Here is a 22268-nt window from a genome sequence, read left to right on the forward strand (position 1 = left end):
TTAGATAAAATATTATAAAATTAAAATTTTGTTAAAATATTATTTTTTAATATTATTTTTTATTTTAAGATTTGAAAAAATTGAATTATTTTTATATTTTATTTAAAAGTTTAGAAAAATTGTAATGATTAGATAATAATTATATAAAAAAATTAAAGATTTAAAATTAAAAAATTTTTATATTTATAATGTTTAAATATTAAAAAAAGATAGATAAAATGAAATCATCACTTTATTCCCAAAATGAGATAAGTCATGTTAAAGTAGAAAGTCTAAACTATTGTCCTCGGTTGCAACATAGAAATATCAATACGTTAGCACATGTCCTCTCGCTTATTTACTTTTTTCTTGTCTTTAGGCATGCCATGATCCCTATGCAGAAAGAAGAAATTACAAGCTCCAATCATGCAGGGCAAGCTCACTTCAAACTCTAAGGAGTGGGAAGGCTACAATTGTTTCGATTTCCGGGAGTGAATGCCAGGAAGTGCAGAGGGTTGATCAGGTCTGAATGTTCGATCAAGCAAAAGGCATCTTGGGGATCGGGAAGGCCACCACTATTCTCGAATTAATATCCTCAAAGACAAATCCCATTAGGTTTTTCTGTCAATTCATCAGAATACATATACAGCACATATTGGCTCTGTTAGAAATCATAGGAAAATCACTTAAATATGCATTTGAATTGATTGTTTGTCGGGATATAATCGATTCGGTCTGATTTAATTTTAAATAAAATTTAAGATCGAATCAATATATATAAATTTTATATTTTTTAAAATTAATTACATATCGGTTACCTTCTTAAATTAATAATTTTGATTTTACCGATTTTCAATACGATTCAGTCTTTCGATTTTTTAAAATGTAAGTTTATCATTAAAAAATAAAAATTTGTTAATAATAATAATAATAATAATAACAATAATAAAAAAACTGCTTCAAAAATTTATTTCTATTATAAAATATGCACTACTAAAAAAATCTGTTTTAGTAAAAAAATTAATATTAATTATAAACTTATATATTAGTATAGCTATATAATATATTAGACAATATAATAGTATTAATATTATACTATTAGTATAGTTATATATTAGTATTAGTTATAAACTTACATATTAATATAGCTATATAATATATTAGACTATATATAATATAATTTAATATATATATTTTATGTTTAAAGTATATGATCAATTAAATTTTTATCTTCAAAATTAAACTTTTATTTTATAAATTATAATAACATAATCTTATATATAATTATATTAATAACATATAATCAAACAAATTACAAATGTTCAGATTTAAGATTAACATTTATGTTATAATTTATAAATTATAATATGAAATTATTTCATATATGATATATAATTATATAAAAAATTTACATATAATTATATATAACATATAAAACTTACATATAAAATATTAATTTTTATATTTTTTTTCTCCAACCGATCCAGTTTCAAAAATCATAAAACTGAAACCAAACCGATTCCAGCCGATTTACATAATTCAAAAATCAATTCCGGTCCAACCGGTCCGAACCGATTTTTCGGTTTAAATTTACACCAATTTATTTGTATACAATTAGAAGTTCTGAATTGCTAAACCGAAGATCGCGCACACAACATAACTACAAGTACTGAGCAGCTGAAGAGTTGAAGTCTATTGATCAGTCTCGTCTGCCATCACAATGAGCTGAAAGACGATTCCTGAAACTTTTAGGCATTTAACCATTTATGGGAAGATATGTTCCTTAAAAGTACAAAACAAACTGGATAGTCAACAACAGCTCCACATCTTCACACAGTTAACAATTTGATGTTAGCTTTCAAATTACATAGCCATCAGGAAAACTGCTTCCAAGAACATAAACCAAAAATCTGGCAAAAGACTCGGCTCCAATGCTAAGAATATCTCTCGTCTGTAAATAATTTATATATAAACAGCAGTAAAATATTCTAAAAATAATTCAGTTACCAACCAGACCCTCAATTGTCAAACAGAACCCGGAACTTCACACGCTTTTTAATGCTGCCCATTCTATCATATCCAATTCCAATCTTACTATGCATCAACTTTATTGCTAAGTCTGCATTGCCTGCTTTCCGCAAGGCATTGATTAGAATAGTACGAACTCTCCCTGGTATTTCTCTACCCCTATCAACAATCCCATCAGCCAGCTTGCACGCTTCCTTGATGCGGCCAGCTTTGCACAGGACATGGATCATATCCTCAAAAGCTGTCTCGGGAAGAATACCCATTGGAGCCAGCTCATCCAATATCCTGCACGCCCTAGCTACCTTGCCTGACAGACAAAGGCCAATTGAAAGAGTCCTGAAAGATGCTGCAGTTGGCGTGATACCCTTATCGATCATCATGTCCCACATCTTCAATGCCTCTTCATTTCTATGCTCGTTGAACAGTCCATTGATAAGTATTGTGTATGTATAGACTGTCTGATCACAACCTTCCTCTTCCATCCTCTTAAAGAGAGCTAATGCTTCATCAATTTTCCCACCCTTAACCAAGGCATCAAGAAGGGCATTGTAGCAATATGAATCTCGCGGACATCCCTTCTCAACCATTTCTTCAAAAAGCCTTTCTGCTTCATCCACTCTCCCAGCCTTTCCAAGACCATCAATTAAACTAGAATAGAACATAGCGTTAACCACCAGCCCATTACCTCTACAGAATTCAAAATACTCCACAGCTTCCTCCAATCTCCCACTCTTACTCAACCCATTAACAATAACCCCATTAGTAACCTCGTCCGGTTCGAGCCCATCATTCTTCATCCTCTGAAAAAGCCTTATTGCCTGTTCCATGTTCCCAATTTTTGCATAAGAATCAATCAGAGCAGTATAAATAGCCACATTCGCTTTACAACCTTTCTGAATCATACTTTCGAACACAGCATGTCCTTCTGCAGACTTTCCATCCCTGCAAAGCGCAACAATCACTAAATTATATGCATGACTCGGAATTTCCATCCCCTTTTCTTCCATTTCATGATAAAGGCCCAAACAAGTATCAAAGTCCTCATCCATATAGCATGCCTGCATCAAAGTCATGTAGGTAATTTTATCAGGCTCCACATTTCTCAACTCCATATCCCTCAACTTCTCCATGGCCTTCTTCTTCTTCCCTGCTTTACAATAACCTTTAATCATCGTATTATACGTCACAACATCCGGTCCTACTCTCCCACCTTCCATTACCTCAAGAACCCGTTCGGCCGACTCAATAAACATCGAATTCACTAACCCATTCACCAAGAAATTATACGTGTACAACCCTGGGTCAATCCCATTCTCCTTCAGTCTACGCCAGACCCACAACAATTCCTCAACCATTCCCACACTCCCTAAGCTCTTAATCAAAGAATTAGCCGCTGACAACGTCATTACAAAACCCTTTTCCTTGAACTCCTTTAAAACGCTCGCAATCCTATCTATATTACCCCATGAAGAAAAAAGTTCAACCAAAGACACATAACATTCAATACTATGGGCGTAATTCTTTTGCTTACTGGCCCAATAAAAGAAGCGCAAAGCAATACCGGGATCTTCGCAAAGTTTATTAGACTGTAAAACAAATGAAACAAAGCTAGGGGACAACCTGATCAAGAACTTGTGGCAGAACGAGTCTAAGTTGGCCTCCATGGCCAAGGATCCATCCAGGAGGCTGAGAATTTGGGCAACCCAAGGAGATGGCTCTAGTTGTTGGCGGGTTGAGACTACTTCAGAGACATCGTTGAAGGGTTCCACCCATTCAGGTGGAGGAAGAGAGGTGGCCAAGAACCACCTGGATTTTGAAGAGAAACGTGGTGAGGGGCCAGGTTCTGAGAATTTAAAGATTGACCCGCCATTTCTGTACGGACGTAGAGGTGGATTAGGATGGAGATACACTGCGGCGGGAGGGAGTAGACGCCTTAGGGTTGCTCTTCTCATCAGTGCTCGGGATGTCGAGTGGGACAGCTTCTAGGGATGGATTCAAATGAGAACTCTAGTTTATGATGTTACGGTAAATTCATCCTGCAAATACTCAAGAGGTCCCATGGTCTAGTGGTCAGGACATTGGACTCTGAATCCAGTAACCCGAGTTCAAATCTCGGTGGGACCTTTTTTTCTCTTACTTGGCTATATTTTATTTTTTATTCTTTTTCGTTTATTTGGACTATAATTTATTCCTAACTAATAAAACTTTTCCGAACCCACTTTATAATCAGCCAATAGTAGCATCCCAGTTCATTAAAAACGAAATCTAGAAACTTTTTAGGTTATATTTAGATGTTGAATTGAATTGAGTTGAGATGATAAAATATTGTTAGAATATAATTTTTTAATATTATTATTATTTTAAGATTTGAAAAAGTTAAATTGTTTATTATATTTTATATTAAAATTTGAAAAAATTATAATTATAAGTTAAGATGAGTTGAAATAAATTAAATAACCAAACGAAGCTTAAGCACGAATATTTTTGTTCGGAAGTTCTCTTCTTTCTTAAAAGTAAGGTTTGAGTCTCTCAAATTATCTGTAGAGTGGTAGTATGGTTGATGAAGAATTGTCAACACTTTAGGAAGGTTTTCACCTTATAAAGGAAGAGGAGCAAGTGATTAATCTATAGAAAGTCTTATTCAAGACTCAAACAAAAAGGCAAGCAATGTCTCTTGGAAATGATCATATCATAGAGGGGTGAGCATAGAAGGCTTTTAGGTCCACAATGTCTTCAAGTGTGAAAACCTGAAGGCTGGATCACTTTCAAAGAGATAGGGGAGAATAGATTCCTAATGGAATTTCAAAAGGTGGATGAAAAAAAATAAAATCATACTTGGAAGGCCCTAATCCTTTGACAAGTCTCTAGTAGCCATCCAAGATTTTGAAGGCAATAACGCACCAAACGAAATTTCTTTTTCTCAAGAATATTTTTTTTGTTCTAATTCCATAATCTGGCTTTAGCAAGTATGTCCAAGGAAGTTGGTGAGCAGGTTGGATCTGCTGTTGGTCAGGTTCTTAAAGTAGATGTTGACAAAGAAGGCTGGGGATAGGGAATAATCCTTAAGAGTCAACTTGTTATTGATATTACCAAATCCCTAGATTGATAAAATATTGGTGGGAAACTGCATTGGATTACCTTCTATGAAAGATTGCAGAATTTCTATTTAAAATATGGTGTGCTGAAACACATTGGAGGAAGATGTTATAAGCAACACAAAGACAAACAGATGGCTAAATCTTCACAATAGTAATATGGCTCTTGGCTTAGAGCACAATCTATCAAATTCAATTCATATGGTTCAAAAAAGTATGGAGGGTGCTTGGGAGGAGCACCACCACAAGCCTAGCAACAGTAGCCACCAAACAGAGATGACAGTAGCGGCACCAAATTAGGCAAGAGAGAACATGGGCAGCAAACTGAGGCAAATTCTAAGGCATTTAATACAGATTTGGAAACCGAAGACTATGATGATACTATCAACTGTAGTGTGGAAGGTTAAAACAAAGATCACGGAAGAAAAGAGAATTTACAAGGTGAAATGTGAAGGGAGAAAATCCCTTGGATTGGGCTAAAGGCAAGGCCTATGTTAAAACTTAGATACGAGGTGTGGGCCAGATCAGGCTGGAGGCAAGGCTCGGATTAAAGCCTAGGTACAAAATATGGGTTGGGTCAAAGGGTAGCGCCTGGCTCGGGACTCGGGTACAAGACCTAGATCGAATCATGCTTACATCAGGAAACAAGACAGGAAATGCAGACGAGGCTTGAGAGGGAAGAAATATAGCATTCAATGCCAAACGAGAAAACTTGCAGCAGATCACACCCAGCATTAATGAGATGGAAATGGCCCAAGACAAAAAATATGTCGCATTCAATGCGGCCCAAGGCTCGAACAACACTCAATAACTGAGCACTTCATAGCTCAGTGAACTGACGGCACAAAGATAGCTCGGCAAGTGGACAGTATGAATATATGATTTCCTACTATGCAACACTCCACTAGCATGGAGATCAGGTCGGCAAGTATAAATAAACACTACCTGTAGCACACAGGTAAGTAATCTAATACTCTGATCATCAATATACTTCATCTTCATCCTCAAAACCATACTAACTCAAATATCAGAGAATCAATAGACCCCGAGGTTTCCCCCTTGTTACTATGCAGGTGATCGCACGAGCTCTGACTGAGTGGAATTGCCCAGGCCCGCAAAACACGACATCAACAATGGCGTCGTCTATGGGATATCTGTTGTCCCATAACTAGCGTGTCCTTCATATACCGGTAACAATGCTCTCTCAACATTCACAACGTGAAATAGTGCAGCACGAAGCGACAGAAGCAAGACTCAATGAACAAACTGAAGCAATATGAAAACTCATGGCAGTTATGGAGACCCTTTGACAAGAAAATGCTGCCTTATGAAGGGGTGATGAAGAACCAGAGGCAGATCGACAGAGTCATCACTCTGAGGTCTGTTCTCATCCCAATGCTACCGTCGTAGATGAAGAACAGCGTAGGGTCAACATGCAGATCCAGATAGAAGTAGCTAAACAAATGGGTCAACCCTCCACAGTGGATCAACTTCTCACCAACGCTGAACTGCCATATAGTGCTGAGATTATGGTAGTACCAATACCTCCGAAGTTCAAAGTCCTGCAGATTGAAGCATATGACGAGTCAAAAGACCCATTGGAGCACTTGGAAACTTTCAAGGCCCATATAACTCTCCATGGTTTTCCCAACGAAGTAGCATGCAAAGTTTCTCCCCTCACACTTAAGGGAGCAGCACGAGCTTGGTTTGGTTCATTACGGCCAAGAACTGTGGATAACTTCAACGAGTTGGCATGTCTCTTCTTTACACAGTTCATAGCCAGCCGAACAAGAAGGAGACCAGTGGCTTACCTTATGATTGTTAAACAAAGGGATGACAAAAGCCTCAAGTCATACCTCTCCTGTTTTAATAAAGAACGAATGACAACAGATGACCAAGACAAAAAAATCACCTTGGCTGCACTATTAGGGGGGTCTGGCCTCGTAACCCCTTCATGACAGAAATCGCTCGGAAAATCCCGATCACTCTAAGGGAGTTTATGGACCACGCAAACGGTTTCATAATCGCAAAAGATATGCTCCAAGCACTAACTGCCCCCAAGAAGAGTGACTTGGAAAGGACAGACAAAAAGACAACAGACCGACATAAAGGATTGAACCGAGGGGACTACAAAAAGAGGACTTACAAAACTAAGGGCAAAGGAGAACAGGTCCGATAGGGAAAACCCGATCCTCGTATACATTCTAACCTAGCTGTGGAAGTTGAGGACGACCCGAATCTACGAGAAGAGCAAAGACGAGGTTCGTCACGCCCCAAATATTGTTCTTTTCATAAGAGTAGCGGACATAATACGAAAGATTGCTATACGGGGAAGAAAAAGGTGGAAGACGTAGGGGTTCGAGCTGACCACTATGAAAATGGAAGAAATGGACCGCAACGCGACTATCGTCCCTACTCTTGGAGAGACTGAAACCGAGGCTCCATTCGAAAAGACCTGAGTCCTACTCGTAGGAGTTATAGCCCAATTTGTAAGGATCAAAACTTTGCTTGGAGAAGTGATACCCGAAGAAGACGAAGCCCCATCAGGAGAAATAGGAGCCTGACAGAAGAAGAACCACGAACCCACTCGGAAAGAGTTCGCATCAAAGAAACTCGGGTAGAGAAAAACCTCCAATAGGTGAAATCAGCACCATAGCTGGAGGATATGCTGGAGGGGGAACATCCTCTTCGGCACGGAAGGTCCATGCAAGGAGGGCCAGATATGAAGAAGTATTCTTAGCCTACAAACCATCCTTTCACAACAGGGATCAGACCAGGGAATATCTTATAACTTTTGGTGAAAAAGATGGAGAAGGTTTGTCACACCCCCATGATGACACTCTGGTAGTAATAGCACAAATTGCTAACTATCGAACTAGAAGAGTATTGCTTGACAACAGCAGCTCCGCCAACGTCCTCTTCTAGGAGGCATTCACTAAAATGAGGATCACTCCCGATCGATTGCGACATGCACCTACGCCCCTCAAAGGCTTCACAGGGGACATAATCCAGCCGGTCGGAGCAATCACTCTATCCATATTAGCTGGAATAGCCCCCAAAACAACGTCTCTTATGGTAGATTTCCTGGTGGTGAAAGCCCCATATTCATACAATGTGATTCTTGGACGTCCATCCTTGAATCAGATGAAGGCTGTAACCTCCATGTATCATCTAAAGGTAAAGTTCCCGACCCCATGGCCAATAACATACTGCAAGAGATTACAATGCTTTCATGAGAATGAAGTCTAAAGCAATAGCTATACAGGCTCTTGAGGAAGACCAAGGGAGAACAATCTTACCTCCACCTCCAGCTCTGACAGAACTAGATAGAGAAGTGAGGGACGAAGAGGCACTAAGGCAGACAGAGCCCAACTAGCCATTAGTTTTGACAACGGTGGATCGTGAAAAACCAAAACGAACTGTGCGAATGGGGTCTAAGATGCCTATTGAACTGAGCCAATCCTGATATTAGACTTGCCGACCTTCGCAGGATACAAGCCTGGTCTCTAAATCAGCCACGAAGTACTAAGCACAGGACCAGAGCCATGAGCTCTGCCCTGATACCAGCTATTCGAAATGCAAGTTCCAATGACGTGTCAAGTTTCGTGCAAGGTTGCTGCCTACGATGCATTGGCGAGGGAGCAGGGCCCTTGGGCTCTGCCAACCTACAATAGCCAGTCGGAATACAAGTCAGTCCTGAGATTGAACTTGCCAACCTTTGCGGATTACAAGCTCGGTCTCTATATCGGCCATGAAATATTAAGCACAGGATCAGAGCCATGAGCTCTACCCTGAGCTCTACCCTGATAATAGCTATTCGAAATGCAAGTCCCAATGACTTGTCGACTTTCGTGCAAGGTTGCTGTCTGCGATGCATTGGCGAGGGAGTAGGGCCCTTGGGCTCTGCCAACCTACAAGAGCCATTCAGAATACAAGCCAGTCCTGAGATTGGACTTGCCGACCTTCGCAGGGTACAAGCCCAGTCTCTTGATCAGCTACGAAGTATTAAGCATAGGACTAAAGCCATGAGTTATGCTCTGATAACAGCTATTCGAAATGCAAGTCCCAATGACTTGTTGAGCTTCGTGCAATGTTGCTGCTTGCGATGTATTGGCAAGGGAGCAGGGCCCTGTGTATGAAGGCGCTTCCAAATGATGTTATAAAGATTAACTGGGACGCTGCTATTGACAAGGACAATTGTAGAATTGGAATCAGAGTTATTGCAAGAGATTGAGAAGGACAAGTTCTTGCTTTCATGAGAATGAACAGATCTCTATCCAGATCCATTAATAGCAAAATCAAGGCAGTCAATGAAATAGAAAATAGTTGGGACATTAAAGATATGCTTATTTCTGATATTAAGAAAGTGCTTTCTCATTTTGATAGTTGATCTGCTAAACACATCAAAAGAGAAGCAACAATGTAGCTCATGCTCTATGAAAGAATGCTTTGGCTATTCAGATGTCATCATTGATGATCGTGTTTCACACGTCTTTGGACCAGATTCCAACAACTCGGGTCTTTAAGAATAGCCCTACATAAGACAGGGAAGGAGGAAACTAGGAGGGGGCGGGCTTGGGGTCAGGGAGTCTCTGATGTCAAAATTAGTAAATTTTGTTGCAAGTTTGTAAATAAGTGAAAGAGTCTAGGGATCAGAAAGCTTTCTTGTACCTGAGGCTTGCTATTTATACCATGGGTCTGGGAAGGTACAGATCGTATTTGTCTCCACAGAGTTCGTGCCCCTCCTACTATTCCTGCTGTCAGAGTCCTTTAATGCGGTGTAGTTCTGCGGCGGCACATCAATGTGGCGTGTAGCTCGGTAGTGGCGTCATTAATGCGGCGTGGTTTCCAAACCTTGCTTCATTCTTTGTGAGCCGTAGATGTTCCTATGTCAACGGATCGAAGGTTCTCTACATTTTCCACTACGTTCCATACAAGTTCTCAGGTTCAGAACGTGGCCGAGCGATATCAGGCTGATCTGTCATGTCAGTCACTTGACCCATTTCCCTGGTTGACACCTTAGTTCAAGCACGGTCCTGGTGACCCTAAGGCCGGGTATTAGGCCGAGGCCTAGTGGGCTTTGTGAAATGGAAAAAATTCCCTTACAATTGATATTGAGGAAATTTCTGATTGTATTCAATCTTTCTTGTAGAGAATTTTATCAATAAAACTCTTTCTCCCTAAATAAAAAAAAGAAATCTTAATTTTACAAAACTAACATTCATTTTATATAGAGTTGTAAGAAAATTATAGGTTAATTATTTTCCGTTATTCTATTTCTCATATTTTCTTCTCTCATTTTGGACTATAATTTATTCTATTAACTTTTGTTTCAGGAAATTTTGATGGGATACACCCGTCTTATGCCCAATTTATATTTGGGACCTAGTACATTTTATTTGTGCCCAATTTGGAATGAGAATCCATGCATTTTTATTTTTATTTTTAAGTAATATCTTTCTGGTGGTTCAAAACTTTTAGCTATAATCCCTTATGTTACAATTTTCATCCATCATCGTTAATAGACATGGCTCAATCTAAGGGTGCCATGTGTCAATTTATTTGTTTAAAAAATAAAATTAAAAAAAATAAAAAAATAAGAAGTTTTTTTCTAGTAAAAATCATTTTAAAAAAAAAAAAAAGAAGGGTGCTCAAATACCCTCATGGTGAGCCTCCCTCTAGTTTCTAAAGAAGTGATCCGAATGGAGCCACCAAAGGGTGGCCAGAACTTGGCCATGGTTTCCCCTTTTAATTTTTTTTTTAATATTTTGTAAATAATGTAAATTTTAAATCTTTAATTAAAAAAAAAGATACATATTATATTAAGAAACATCTAGAAAACCTTTCTTATAAAACAAAAAATTACATGTGCTGCCATTTTTTTCGACTGTGTTCTTATTAATGGTGATGGACGGAAATTTTAACAGATCGAATGGACTGTTGCTAAAACAAAGCATAGGTTCCTAAATCCAACCTCTTGATCCTTTGAATTTGCGTTGATCTGGCTCCTTGAACTTGATTTGGTTGATTCTCTAATTGTGTTGGTTGAAGCGCTATTACGCTTCCTCAAGCTCAATGGGGAGACAAACAGTGAGCTTGTCTATGAGTAGTGCCAATTCAGGCGCAACCAATGATTTGGTGTAAATGTCGATTGGTTGATCTTTACCTCATATATTTATGGACAAAATGGAAGTCGATAAAGACGTTAAGAGCATTGGTATTGGCTTCATCAAAAACTTAACCAAATGTAAAATTTGATAAATTTCATTAAAATAAGACTGCATTAGATTAGTAAAAAAATATAAGTGTGAAACTTTAAGCTACAGTAAATGGATAGGTTTCTTCAAATTTAAAGGGTTACTATTCACTCATCAAATCTATTTTTTATTCACTTTTAATCTCTAAAAGTCTTTTTTATTCACGTTTAATCTTCAACCGTCTTGTAATAATAATGTAAGAATCAAATTAAATTATTAATTAACATATGATTAATGTAATTGTAATATATGAAAAAAATAAAAATATTTTTATTAAAAAAATAATATTATATTATTATTTTGATGAATTCAATAGTTAATTTAATGTAGAGTTATGGCTAAGAAAGTTTTAGATTTATAAAAATTATGTATTTTTATCAAATTTTAAAGATAATTTTGATGAAATCAATTTTAATGCTCTAAAATGTGAGCATAAAAGATGGAATTGATAAAAAAGTAGGTGACCTCAATATTATCACACGATAGAGGAAGAACTAAATGAGTTCAATAAATGAGTTGACCAGTGCACGATATTCTACATTTGTATCAAAGTTGGCAATAGTGTGTTGTTTATAATAGCTCCAAGAGATGAGGTTAGAGCCCAAATAAATGAGGTAGCCACCGGTAGATCAACGGTTATTTGAACAATTAGCCCAATCTATATCAGAAAAGGCTTGTCAAGTGGGAGTTCTAGAAGGGGTGATGAGTAGGCCATGGATAGAGGTGGCTTTAAGGTTATGTTTAGGTAGTGAGGTAATTTTAAATATTATGTAAATGGTAATGAAAAATAATGAAAAAGTAACGAAAGAATATTAAATAATAATGAATAATAGTAAAAAATATATAAAAAGTAATGATAAAATAATGAATAGTAGTGAAGTATTTTGATAATACTCTACTATCCAAACTAGCCCTTGGAGAGTTCTTTTTTATAGCGATTTATAGTACTGTTTATCCATGTTTCGGTCCGGAAATCTAGGTATACCCGAATCGGAATCCGGATTTCAAACCTAGGCCGGAACTCAGATGAAACCGGTTTTAAAAATCCAAAACCCGGGTTTCTGGGTTGTACCCATTTTTTATTTTTTAAAAATTAGAATTCACAATTTAGCTAAAAACAATTCACAATTCTTGTTAAACCCACGGGAATGCTTCTCAAACTTTTCTAGGGGGTTTTTCTTTTGTTTGTAATTATTTAAGCAATATTGCTGAATTATATATGTCATCTATGCATGAGATTTAACTGCTTCAAAGTTGCTGTGACCCATGGAAGAAGTTTAAAAAATTATGATAATTATAATGGTATAAATTACTTGTAGCACATTGATGTTGTAGAGACTGTCAAAACTGGTACGATTTTCATGACTTTAGCCAGAATTCGATCTCAAACAAACAAGCAAACAAATTAAAACCGGCAATAAGAACATGACGTTACTGGGAAAATAAATACATGATGAAGAACGGAACAAAGAAGGGAATAATCCCTGCTGCAGCGACGAAAAGTATGTATATTATGTATGTTAAGAGGTGGCTTGAATCCAGTTGAAATAGTGTCTCTGGTGTATGTTCGCTCGAGCGAAGGTTCATTCAGCTCGAGCGAAATGCAAGTCCGAGAGTTCGCTCGACATTCAGCTCGAACGAAATGCAAGTCCGAGAGTTCGCTCGACATTCAGTTCGAGCGAAATGCAAGTCCGAGAGTTCGCTCGACATCGCTCGACATTCAGCTCTAGTGAAATGCAAGTCCGAGAGTTCACTCTACATCGCTCGACATTCAGCTCGAGCGAAATGACAAATATCTTCATTCGCTCGACACCCGCTCGAGAGTTCGCTCAAGCCAATGTTCTCATAAGTGAATTTGCACTGTTTTCAATAAATAGCAAATGGCGCCTCTTACTTTCTATGATTTCATTAGTTGAGTTTTAGAAGAGTGATTTTAGAGAGAGTTGAGAGCAAAGTGAGATAACTTCTTAGAGAGAGAAGTTTTGTATTATTCTCCTGTGCTCCATCTTTGTTTATAGTGAAAGCTCTGATACCAACCCCACTAGTGGACGTAGGCTCACTTTGAGCTGAACTTAAATCTTGGCGTTATCTGTGTGTGATAGTCAGTATTTTCTTTAGCTTATTTCTACTGCTATACTTCAAGTTAGTCTTCGATATACAGTTATTCCCAACAATGTACAAATAAAAGAGAACCAAAATGAAAAAAAGAATGAACACTCACTTCAATGACCCACGGGAATAATGCATTAAACAAAAAAAAAGGAGGTTATTGTTCACGGGAATATTGATTTTGAGTTTCTGTTCATTTAGTTGCTAGAAAGATTAAAACAAAAAATAAAAAAATCGAGTACCGAGTTTTAAATCTAGATTTCAGGTTTAAAATCTGGTACCCAGACTGGGTGTACTTCGGTTTTTTCTATGTGGATATCGGCCTGAGTTTGTTCTAGGCCAAAATCCGAATATTCGGGTCCCGGATTGAGTCGAAAAAAAATCTAACCCGGATGAACCGGCATAGCGATCTAATGATTGATAGTGGGTCAATGGATGTATTGGCATACTCGACTGATGGCAAAGGATAAATTGGGCCAGGAATCAAAACATGCTGAGAGCCCCAACTATACTGCCATAGACAGTGGGTTTATGAAATGGAACACTATCGAATAGTTTAAGACAGAAAAAAAAAATAAAAGAAAATGCATAGAGTAGAATGAACTAAAACGATTAATTTCGGTCGATCCGATTCTCCGTATCTATTTATGTTGTTATTATTTTCGGAAGAGAGTCGATATGAATATACTCCTTTTTTTTTTTTTTTTTTTTTTCCGAACGTGGATTATTGGCAACGCGGCAATTAAAAGTTAAAGGTAACAATATATGACACGATCTGTAAATTCAGTACGAACACGATACAAAATTAACAAATTTAGGTTTCATACAAATGAGTTTGGGTAAAAAAGAATTAAACCATTAAGACACAATTAATAAACGGATCAATAAAAGGCTAACCCACTTAACTTGAATCAACTTGCAATAGTCCTTTTAAATTTTATTTCAAAATTATAATTTTATTGTTATTAGGTTATAGTATTGGTATTTCTCAATATATTTATATTTTTATTGTTGAGATTGTAATGTTTGACCTATGATCATATTTGTTAATGTAGGATTTGTAATATTAGTTTTATTATAGTTTAAAATTTAAAAAATATTGATATTTTTTGTTAGTAGTTAGTCTTATTATTTTTTAGATATTGTGATTACTAATAAATATAAACTTTAACTTTTATCTGAAATTATGTTAATCATGTCAAATTGATTATACGTGTTAATTCAACACATTTACATAAAATATATTGAAATGAGTCGTATCATGTTGATTTATTTTTAATTAATTATTAAATAGATCAAAACAAATGACGTGACATGATCTTTTATTTAAATTAATGAGATTAAAATTTAAAAGTTTGACATTTTTAACGAGTAGATAATACTTGACATAACAAAGCCTCAAACACAAATTGCCAAGTAAAAGCACAAGCTGCACGACCCCTCGTATCGACTGTCCTTAATAGCGGCGGGATGGAGACTTACGTGGCTTCACAAAAACTAAGAAAAAAGTAAGGTTGTAATGCTCGCTCGCTGTTCATTTTGAAGACCATTTCCCCAAAGGAGACGCAACTTTTTTAAATGGGGGACGTGTTTAACTGTTTATGCATTTTGCGTAGACATCTTTCCTTTCAAAATTTAAAAAATATTGGTATTTAAAAAATATGTAAAATTTTTATATACAGTTATTTTTTTATATTTTTTATGCATTACATTAATGTAATGGGTTACATCATTTTTTCTAATATAAAATAACTAATTCAGCCAATCAAATTATCGTAAGAAGTAAATAAAAGTAATTATATATAACAAAATTCTTTAAATAAAAGAATAAAAATAATAAATCAAATCACATGTTAATATTTGGTGTAAAGAATGATAAATATAATTTTTCTTTTTTTATCCTCAAATGCTTAGGCTGCAACAATCTTTATAATCTTTAAATTTACTATTAATAAAAACCAAAATAATGTAAATCACCTTTTGATTATAAAATAAAACAGTTTATCTATATGTAAAAAAACGCGATTTATTAAAAAAATTGTTCTTATGGAGATTTTATATTTGAAAAAAAAAAGTTTTTAAGATATGAAGCATATGTATTTTAATTTTAAAATAAAAATAATAAGAATCTTAATTATTTTACTTATAAATCCAATCTATAAATAAAATATCTTATTTTATTTTATGTTAAATATATTTTAGACATGAAACAAGTGTCTTGTATAGATTTATTGCGTTTGGATGTTAAACTAAATTCAACTAAATTGAGTTCTTTATTAATAGTAGTGAGTTGAGTAATAAAGAGAATTATGCGGGATCCATCTAAACTGAGTTTAAAATGTATTTAGATGTTAAAATGAGTTTAGTACTTTTTATAGAAAAATTGAAAAAAGTTGAATCTCACATATAAAGATGTTTTCAGTTGACAAATATTGTGGGTCTCATGTGTAAAAAGGTTTTGAGTTGAGATGAGTTTAGTAATTTGAGAGTTGAATGTTTAGATGTTAAACTCAGTTTAAAATTAGACTGAACTCAACTCAGTAACCGAACAAAGCCTTAAAGCTCGAACTATTTTTAATAAATTAAAATATTATAAATTAAAATACTAAAACTATTGGAAAAATTAAAAATAGTTAAAAGTTTCAGACTTTAATTCAATTAAAAATAAAAGAAAATCAGTTTAAAATGGAAACGGGACTTCAATAATGAATGCCATATATAATTATAAATTATATAGCTTGATAAACATTATTCATATTATTCAGTATTTATTTATTTAAAGTTCTCTCGTCTCTGGCTCTCTCCCTGCGCTTCTGTTCTCTTCTGCGGCTCACCATTTTCAATGGCTACTCTTAGCATCACCGCCCATAAACTCCCTTCACTCACCAAATCCATCGCAGAATCCCAGAGACCTAACTTTCCTCCATCTATGCTCTCCGCCCAAGTCTTCACCAAGTCCAACCCATTAAGCAATTTCAGCTTTTCAACCCGTAAAAGGAGCTGTGTCATTTGGTCGGTCACAGAGGACCGAGAGGTTGTTCCGGTGAAGGAGAATCTTAATATTGTCAAGGATGAAGAAAGCCGGTTGTTACTAAATGGGTCTGAAGAACTTCAGCCTCTTTCTACTTCTGAGGGGAGAGAAGAGGATGATGATTTTGATAGGTTGGTTAGCAAAGCTATCAATGCCTCTATTGTTCTAGGATTTGGGACCTTCGCCGTCAGCAAGTTGCTCACCATTGACTATGATTACTGGCATGTGAGTGATTTCGTATGTTAAGTTTTGCTTGTATTTTTCCTCGCTCCATTTTTGGACATGGGTATTTACGAGAATCGGCTTTTGCATAGTTAATTGCATAGATGCTGATGATACTTTACGCTTGTCGCACTTTTGGTTTGCAAAATAGCCTTGAATCGTCAATTACGGCTTTTTTTTTTTTTTTTTCATACGAGTATGGAGTACGTATATATGCAATATTATTTTGGTTAATTTTTTTCCTGGATATCCTTTTTTTTTTTTTAAGCATATTTATGTTCTTTGTCATGGGAGATTGGGAACGTTATAGATTTCTATATTGCAGAAGTCAATTTCCATTTACGGGAAATTTTACCCAAAAATCAGATTGACAGACAAATGTAATCATCAAATTGATTAGATAACTTTTGAAAGCTAATGTTCGCTTTTCATGCCGTTTTCCACTAATAAATGTCAAAGTTGCCTCTTTCAGTAATTGTATCTTGCCTGTCAAGACCAACTTTTTGTTTTGATTTTCTCAGGGATGGACCCTTTATGAGGTACTAAGGTATGCACCCGAACACAATTGGATTGCCTACGAACAAGCTCTCAAAGCAAACCCTGTTTTAGCCAAAATGGCAATAAGTGGGATTGTGTATTCTCTAGGAGATTGGATCGCCCAAGTATGTGCTTGAAGGAGATTATCTTAAATGATTTGTCCTGGTCATAGATACTTTGATTGATTCTTTAGTTGTTTCCTTCTGAATTTTCAGTGTTATGAAGGAAAGCCTCTTTTCGAGTTTGACCGGACACGCATGTTCAGATCGGGCCTTGTTGGGTTTACTCTCCACGGTTCCCTTTCTCATTATTACTACCAATTTTGTGAGGTGATAATCGTGATTCATATTTGGTCAGTTGGTTTATCTGTTGATTTTCTGTGGATGGCTGCAATCGTTTACTTTGGTTTCCAGGCTCTTTTTCCATTCGAAGATTGGTGGGTGGTCCCTGCTAAAGTTGCCTTTGACCAAACAGTGTGGGCAGCAGTTTGGAACAGCATCTATTTTGTGGTTTTGGGGTTCTTGCGTTTTGAATCTCCAACCAATATTTTTAGTGAACTAAGGACTACATTTTGGCCGTTGCTTACTGTAAGAAACCACTTTAGTTTTCCTCTACACTTTTTGAGTATCTTTAGATTGTGTCTGATCACCAGTTTGTTCCTAAGGGAAATCAAATATTTATCATCTTTAAAATAATTATGGGTCTGCCGACCTTAACTTTGGCTATAGTTTTAAGACCTATGTATTGAATGCAAATGTCGCTCTTTTCTTTTTGTGCCTAAGGGATCTGCAAATTTCTCACACTCTTTCTGCTAATTACTTCACTACTCTCGCAGAGCAGTCTTTGAAGCCCATTTATGTATAAAGACCCATGTAAAAATGTTGCATGGCAATACTGAAAATTTCTTTTCTACTTTGTTTTCAAAAAATAATTGGTCGAAAGTTCTAAGAAGTATAAGCTAGAAGTTTATTTACTGATATCTACATATTGTTCGTATGGTGATTGAAATTTCATTCCTTTGGGTTCTGCCCAACATAGATTGGATTGAATTGCAGCAAATGTTGTATTCAATGCATATGTGTCAGGAAAGATTACTTAATTTTATGGTTCACTTTACAGGCAGGGTGGAAGCTTTGGCCATTTGCCCATCTGATAACCTATGGTCTTATCCCTCTTGAACAAAGGCTTCTTTGGGTAGACTGTGTGGAGCTCATCTGGGTTACCATACTGTCAACGTAAGTATCTAAATATATCTATTATATCCTGTTGAGTGCGCATGTATGGTAACTTTTGCCATTATTCCATTTGCAGCCATTTAAAGTGCACCTTTTCTTTTCTACATCATACACTGAATAGAAAATCTGTGATTATTATGTCTCTTTTTCTGCATCACATACCTATCATCAACCTTTTTCGATTTTGTGGTTTCCATCTTGTCCTTTTTGGAAATGTATTTTCCATGATGTGGACCACACATTATTAGGCCATCTGAATTGTTTAAGCGATAAATGAATTAAATGAGCATTTTCTTATTTGTTTATGATTCATTCCTTAGTATAGTAGGACTAAAAGTGTTTCTGTAGACTTTCTCTAACACCGGATACATTTTTCCTGTGTAGTTATTCAAATGAGAAATCAGAAGCACGAATATCTGAGGTTTCAGTGGAAGCAAACCCTTCTTCATCCAGTAGTCCTAAGGTACATCTAACTGCTGTTACAAAGTTCCTCTAGGGCCTGCTTGAGAATTTTTATTTGAGGCTAAATTTGTCCATGGAAGCCACATGGGGGAGAACCCATGGATTCTCGTAGCACATTCACATTGGGTCTTGTGTCCAATTTAACCTAGACGTTGGATTGTTTTATTTTCCTGCCAAGATCTGAACAACATATTCTCAGGACTCTTTGAACACCAACCCCATTGCAGCCATTTGCCAAATATTTAACCTGAAATAAACATCTTTCCCAATATTAGCTACCCAAGAAAACAAATATCTTTTGCGATATTATGTCCATCCTACATCCTACGTTGCTAATGTGCAAGTATTTTTTGTTTTTGTTTTTTTTTTTTTGGTGTTTTGGTAGGAGTAAATGAATTGGAACGCATGGTAGCATGATGACAGTCTTAGCAATCAAAAGGAGTGATCTACAATATCACACTTCTTAATTCTGGAAGCCTGACAGTGGCAATGTGAAACTGCAAATAGATGGACTCATAACTATGACCTGCCTCTGCAGTTGCTGCTGTATACTCCGCTTAGTGGTTATACATTATATTCTTCTTCTTCTTCTTCTTCTTCTTCTTTTTGAGGGGGAAGAATTTGGGACAAACCTTTTGTACAATTTAGTAATGTAAAACAACATATTATATAAGCTTGGAATTTTTTGCAAGGATATGTTGTGTATTCAGTCTCCATGCATACCGGCTCTTCAACTTCAAGGACTATTTCCCTCAAGAAAGTAATATAATTTCATCACTCATGAGATGTTTGCTACTGTAAACTGTGTATTCTGCTCTTATTTAAAGTGCTTGGAATTTGGAAATCCATCAATCCTAAAATTTCCATTGGAGCTCATGTCACAGGTGGAAGAAAGAAGAAATTTCCAAACAAGGCTTACTCGTCTTATTGCACGCCCAGGAGTTTCTTGGGCCTGAGGCCCATTATACTGCACACGTGGCCTCACTGACAAACAAAAAGTCGCAAGCACCGCAAAATTATCGGTATTTTCCTAGGAAGCCCCGGATCTGCAAAATCTAGCTCACCTACAACCCTCTCTTGGAATTTCAGATCCCCCACCTGAAAAAGCCTGTAACTTGAGCCAAATGGCGAAACTGGAAGCTCTGGACGAACCCAAGGACGAGAAGGCCACCGCCATCAACAAGAACAAGCACAAGAAGTGGAATGACAGATCAACGAAATTATTCGTCTTCGTTGATTACCTTTTCCTCCTCGTATTCTTCGGGTTTCTCTGCTTCATTCTTTTCAAGATTGTTGGCATTTGATTCCTAACGAAGTCCCGTCCCATATTTCCTTTAGCCAGGTTTACCCTTGAATCCCATTTTTCGTGCTTCGCGTATATTATGATTTTTCTTGACTAAGTGGTCAAATCCATGATAATTTTGTGTTGTTTTTCCTTTTCCTTCTGGGTAGAGATGATTCATTAAGAATTTAATTGGAGGAGAAGACAAATCCCAGTTTAAATTTGTTGCATTTAAAGATATGATTGTGATGGTGTATAGATAGTTATATAGAGTTGACCTTGAATTTGTATGTTCATTATAGTTGGACCGTAAGAACGCTATTTATTTATTCTCATTTTGGTCATTAAAATGGTACGCATTTGATCTCAAAATTGCACTTGGATGTAAGAGAAACGGATGTCTTTTATCGGCGCGACCTCATTAATAGATAACTATTTTTTTTCTTAATGTATGTTTATGGGATGTAAATTGAATAAACAATTGTAACCGTGCAAACCATGATGAGTATTGCTATATTACTTTTTTTTTTTTTTTTTGACCTATTTGTGAAGTTTTGCTTAAAACTTGGATTCTTCTTGAGCATTTTGCAGTTGTTTTATGTCCTTGAAAATTGCTAAAATACAGTGCAATTAATGGATAAAATATGCTAAACAGGTTGATTAGTTTAATTAAGAAAGCATTTTCAGCATTATTATAAGCCAATTGAAGGTTTCACATCTATTTTGTGGCTCCTGTGATTCATTTATGATGCGTTTCTTGATTTCATATACTTCTGCAGGGCAGGGAAAGTGATTGGCACATCTAGGTTCCAGTGTTAGATTGAGTTCCAAGCTTGAAGGCACTTGCAGGTGTTGTTGCTTTGGTCAGATTGAGACCTTGCGACTTATTTTTTGATTAGTAGATTATGTGATTTATTTATGATGCCTTTCTTGATGTTGAGGAATCCTGTGCCCTTGTGATCATAGAAGTTTTGATACCTTCTTTTTATTCCATCTGTTCCCGTCCCTCATTTTATGATGGATAGAATTAGTAATGAAATTATTTATTGACATTATATGAGATCTAGTTTCCTTATTAAGTTTATCCATTTTCTGTATTTGATACCTTCTTGTTACATCTTTTGTACTAAACTATAAGAGTTGCCTCCACACAAATCAACCGAAACACGTCGATGTCGGTGTGTCAACATAATCTTGATATCTACATATGACCAAGACTAAGTCCTCAATATCAATATCTGTTATAGTTGAATCTTTAAATTTAATTGTATGGTTCAATGTTTATGATTGAAGATGGCTTTGCCGTGTTGTAAAGACCAAATCAGCCTTCTGTCTGATCATGGATAGCTAGTGGAGCAACCTGAAATCAAAAGAAGGATATCTTCCAGTAGGACAGAAAAAGTGAACGTAGGTCTGATAGCAAGCAGTACTTTTATTTACTGAAGATTTCGTTGCTTTTCTTTTCGTTGTGTACGTTTTTAAAAGAAGGTAACCACTCAATTTATGTGGATTTAATTCTGCTATAGTCTTGTGTTAAGGTTGTGTAAAATGCTCTCTGATGGAAAAACCACGAATCTTTCCAGTATTCGATTGATAAATTAAAATAATAGTCAACCTCAAGCCTACGGTTTGAAAGTTTCCAAACCAAGCGGCATTTTACACAAGCTTCCTAAAGCACGGCATATATGCTCTTTACCGTTGGACTGCTCTCCAAATTTTACTCGTGCCATATGCGCTCTGTTTTACTTCCTCCTTGTATAGATTATGGTAAGCTGTAATATTCCAAGAATATAAGTAAGACAAACTAGAGACTATAAGGAGAGATTATTACAAAACATTGTTTTCTTTATGGTATCATAGAGCAAAGGCTCACACCCTTTTGATCCTTCCTGTTGCCTCATTTTTTTTTTTCCTTTCTTTTCTCTGGTCTATACTCTCTGTCCTTCATGGCCTCTCCTTTAGTTAACGTGGAAAATTGTGTGACCTTGCATTTAAAGCAAGACAACTATCCTTTATGGAGGGAACAAATTA

At 36.1% G+C, this 22268-nt stretch overlaps 2 protein-coding genes and 1 non-coding gene across 6 annotated transcripts; 2 read left to right on the forward strand and 1 right to left on the reverse strand.

Moving 5' to 3' along the window:
- Positions 1 to 1719: 1719 nt before the first annotated feature.
- On the reverse strand, positions 1720 to 3988 carry LOC121250282 (pentatricopeptide repeat-containing protein At1g03560, mitochondrial). The gene has a single exon (XM_041149365.1). It carries the CDS (start codon positions 3957 to 3959, stop codon positions 1998 to 2000), a length of 1962 nt encoding a protein of 653 aa, XP_041005299.1. The 5' UTR covers positions 3960 to 3988; the 3' UTR covers positions 1720 to 1997.
- Positions 3989 to 4059: 71 nt separating this feature from the next.
- Positions 4060 to 4131, forward strand: TRNAQ-CUG. The gene has a single exon. It is a non-coding gene; the product is annotated as a tRNA-Gln (tRNA).
- A 12088-nt stretch (positions 4132 to 16219) lies between these two features.
- On the forward strand, positions 16220 to 21292 carry LOC121248864 (protein SYM1-like). 4 transcript variants are annotated; one of them, XM_041147465.1, is made up of 8 exons: positions 16220 to 16724; positions 17243 to 17383; positions 17474 to 17587; positions 17672 to 17845; positions 18378 to 18493; positions 18878 to 18956; positions 19840 to 19956; positions 20045 to 21292. In XM_041147465.1, exons 1-7 carry the CDS (start codon positions 16311 to 16313, stop codon positions 19909 to 19911), a joined length of 1110 nt encoding a protein of 369 aa, XP_041003399.1. In that variant the 5' UTR covers positions 16220 to 16310; the 3' UTR covers positions 19912 to 19956; positions 20045 to 21292. The 4 variants fall into 4 exon arrangements, with proteins under 4 accessions (XP_041003399.1, XP_041003401.1, XP_041003400.1 ...); XM_041147467.1 differs by lacking the exon at positions 19840 to 19956 and having other exon boundaries at positions 21022 to 21292; XM_041147468.1 differs by lacking the exons at positions 19840 to 19956; positions 20045 to 21292 and adding an exon at positions 19341 to 19736 and having other exon boundaries at positions 16221 to 16724.
- The last annotated feature ends 976 nt before the right edge of the window (positions 21293 to 22268 follow it).

The sequence above is a fragment of the Juglans microcarpa x Juglans regia genome, chromosome 2D, assembly GCF_004785595.1.
Source record: "Juglans microcarpa x Juglans regia isolate MS1-56 chromosome 2D, Jm3101_v1.0, whole genome shotgun sequence".
NCBI classification, from domain to species: Eukaryota; Viridiplantae; Streptophyta; class Magnoliopsida; order Fagales; family Juglandaceae; genus Juglans; species Juglans microcarpa x Juglans regia.

Bases quoted from the DNA above. Each gene is read 5' to 3' on its own strand.
- LOC121250282 (XM_041149365.1), bottom strand. From the start codon at position 3,959: ATGAGAAGAGCAACCCTAAGGCGTCTACTCCCTCCCGCCGCAGTGTAT.
- LOC121248864 (XM_041147465.1), top strand. From the start codon at position 16,311: ATGGCTACTCTTAGCATCACCGCCCATAAACTCCCTTCACTCACCAAA. The intron at 17,384-17,473 runs GTATGTGCTTGA...CTGAATTTTCAG, and splicing joins TAGGAGATTGGATCGCCCAA to TGTTATGAAGGAAAGCCTCT. The intron at 18,494-18,877 runs GTAAGTATCTAA...TTTCCTGTGTAG, and splicing joins TGGGTTACCATACTGTCAAC to TTATTCAAATGAGAAATCAG.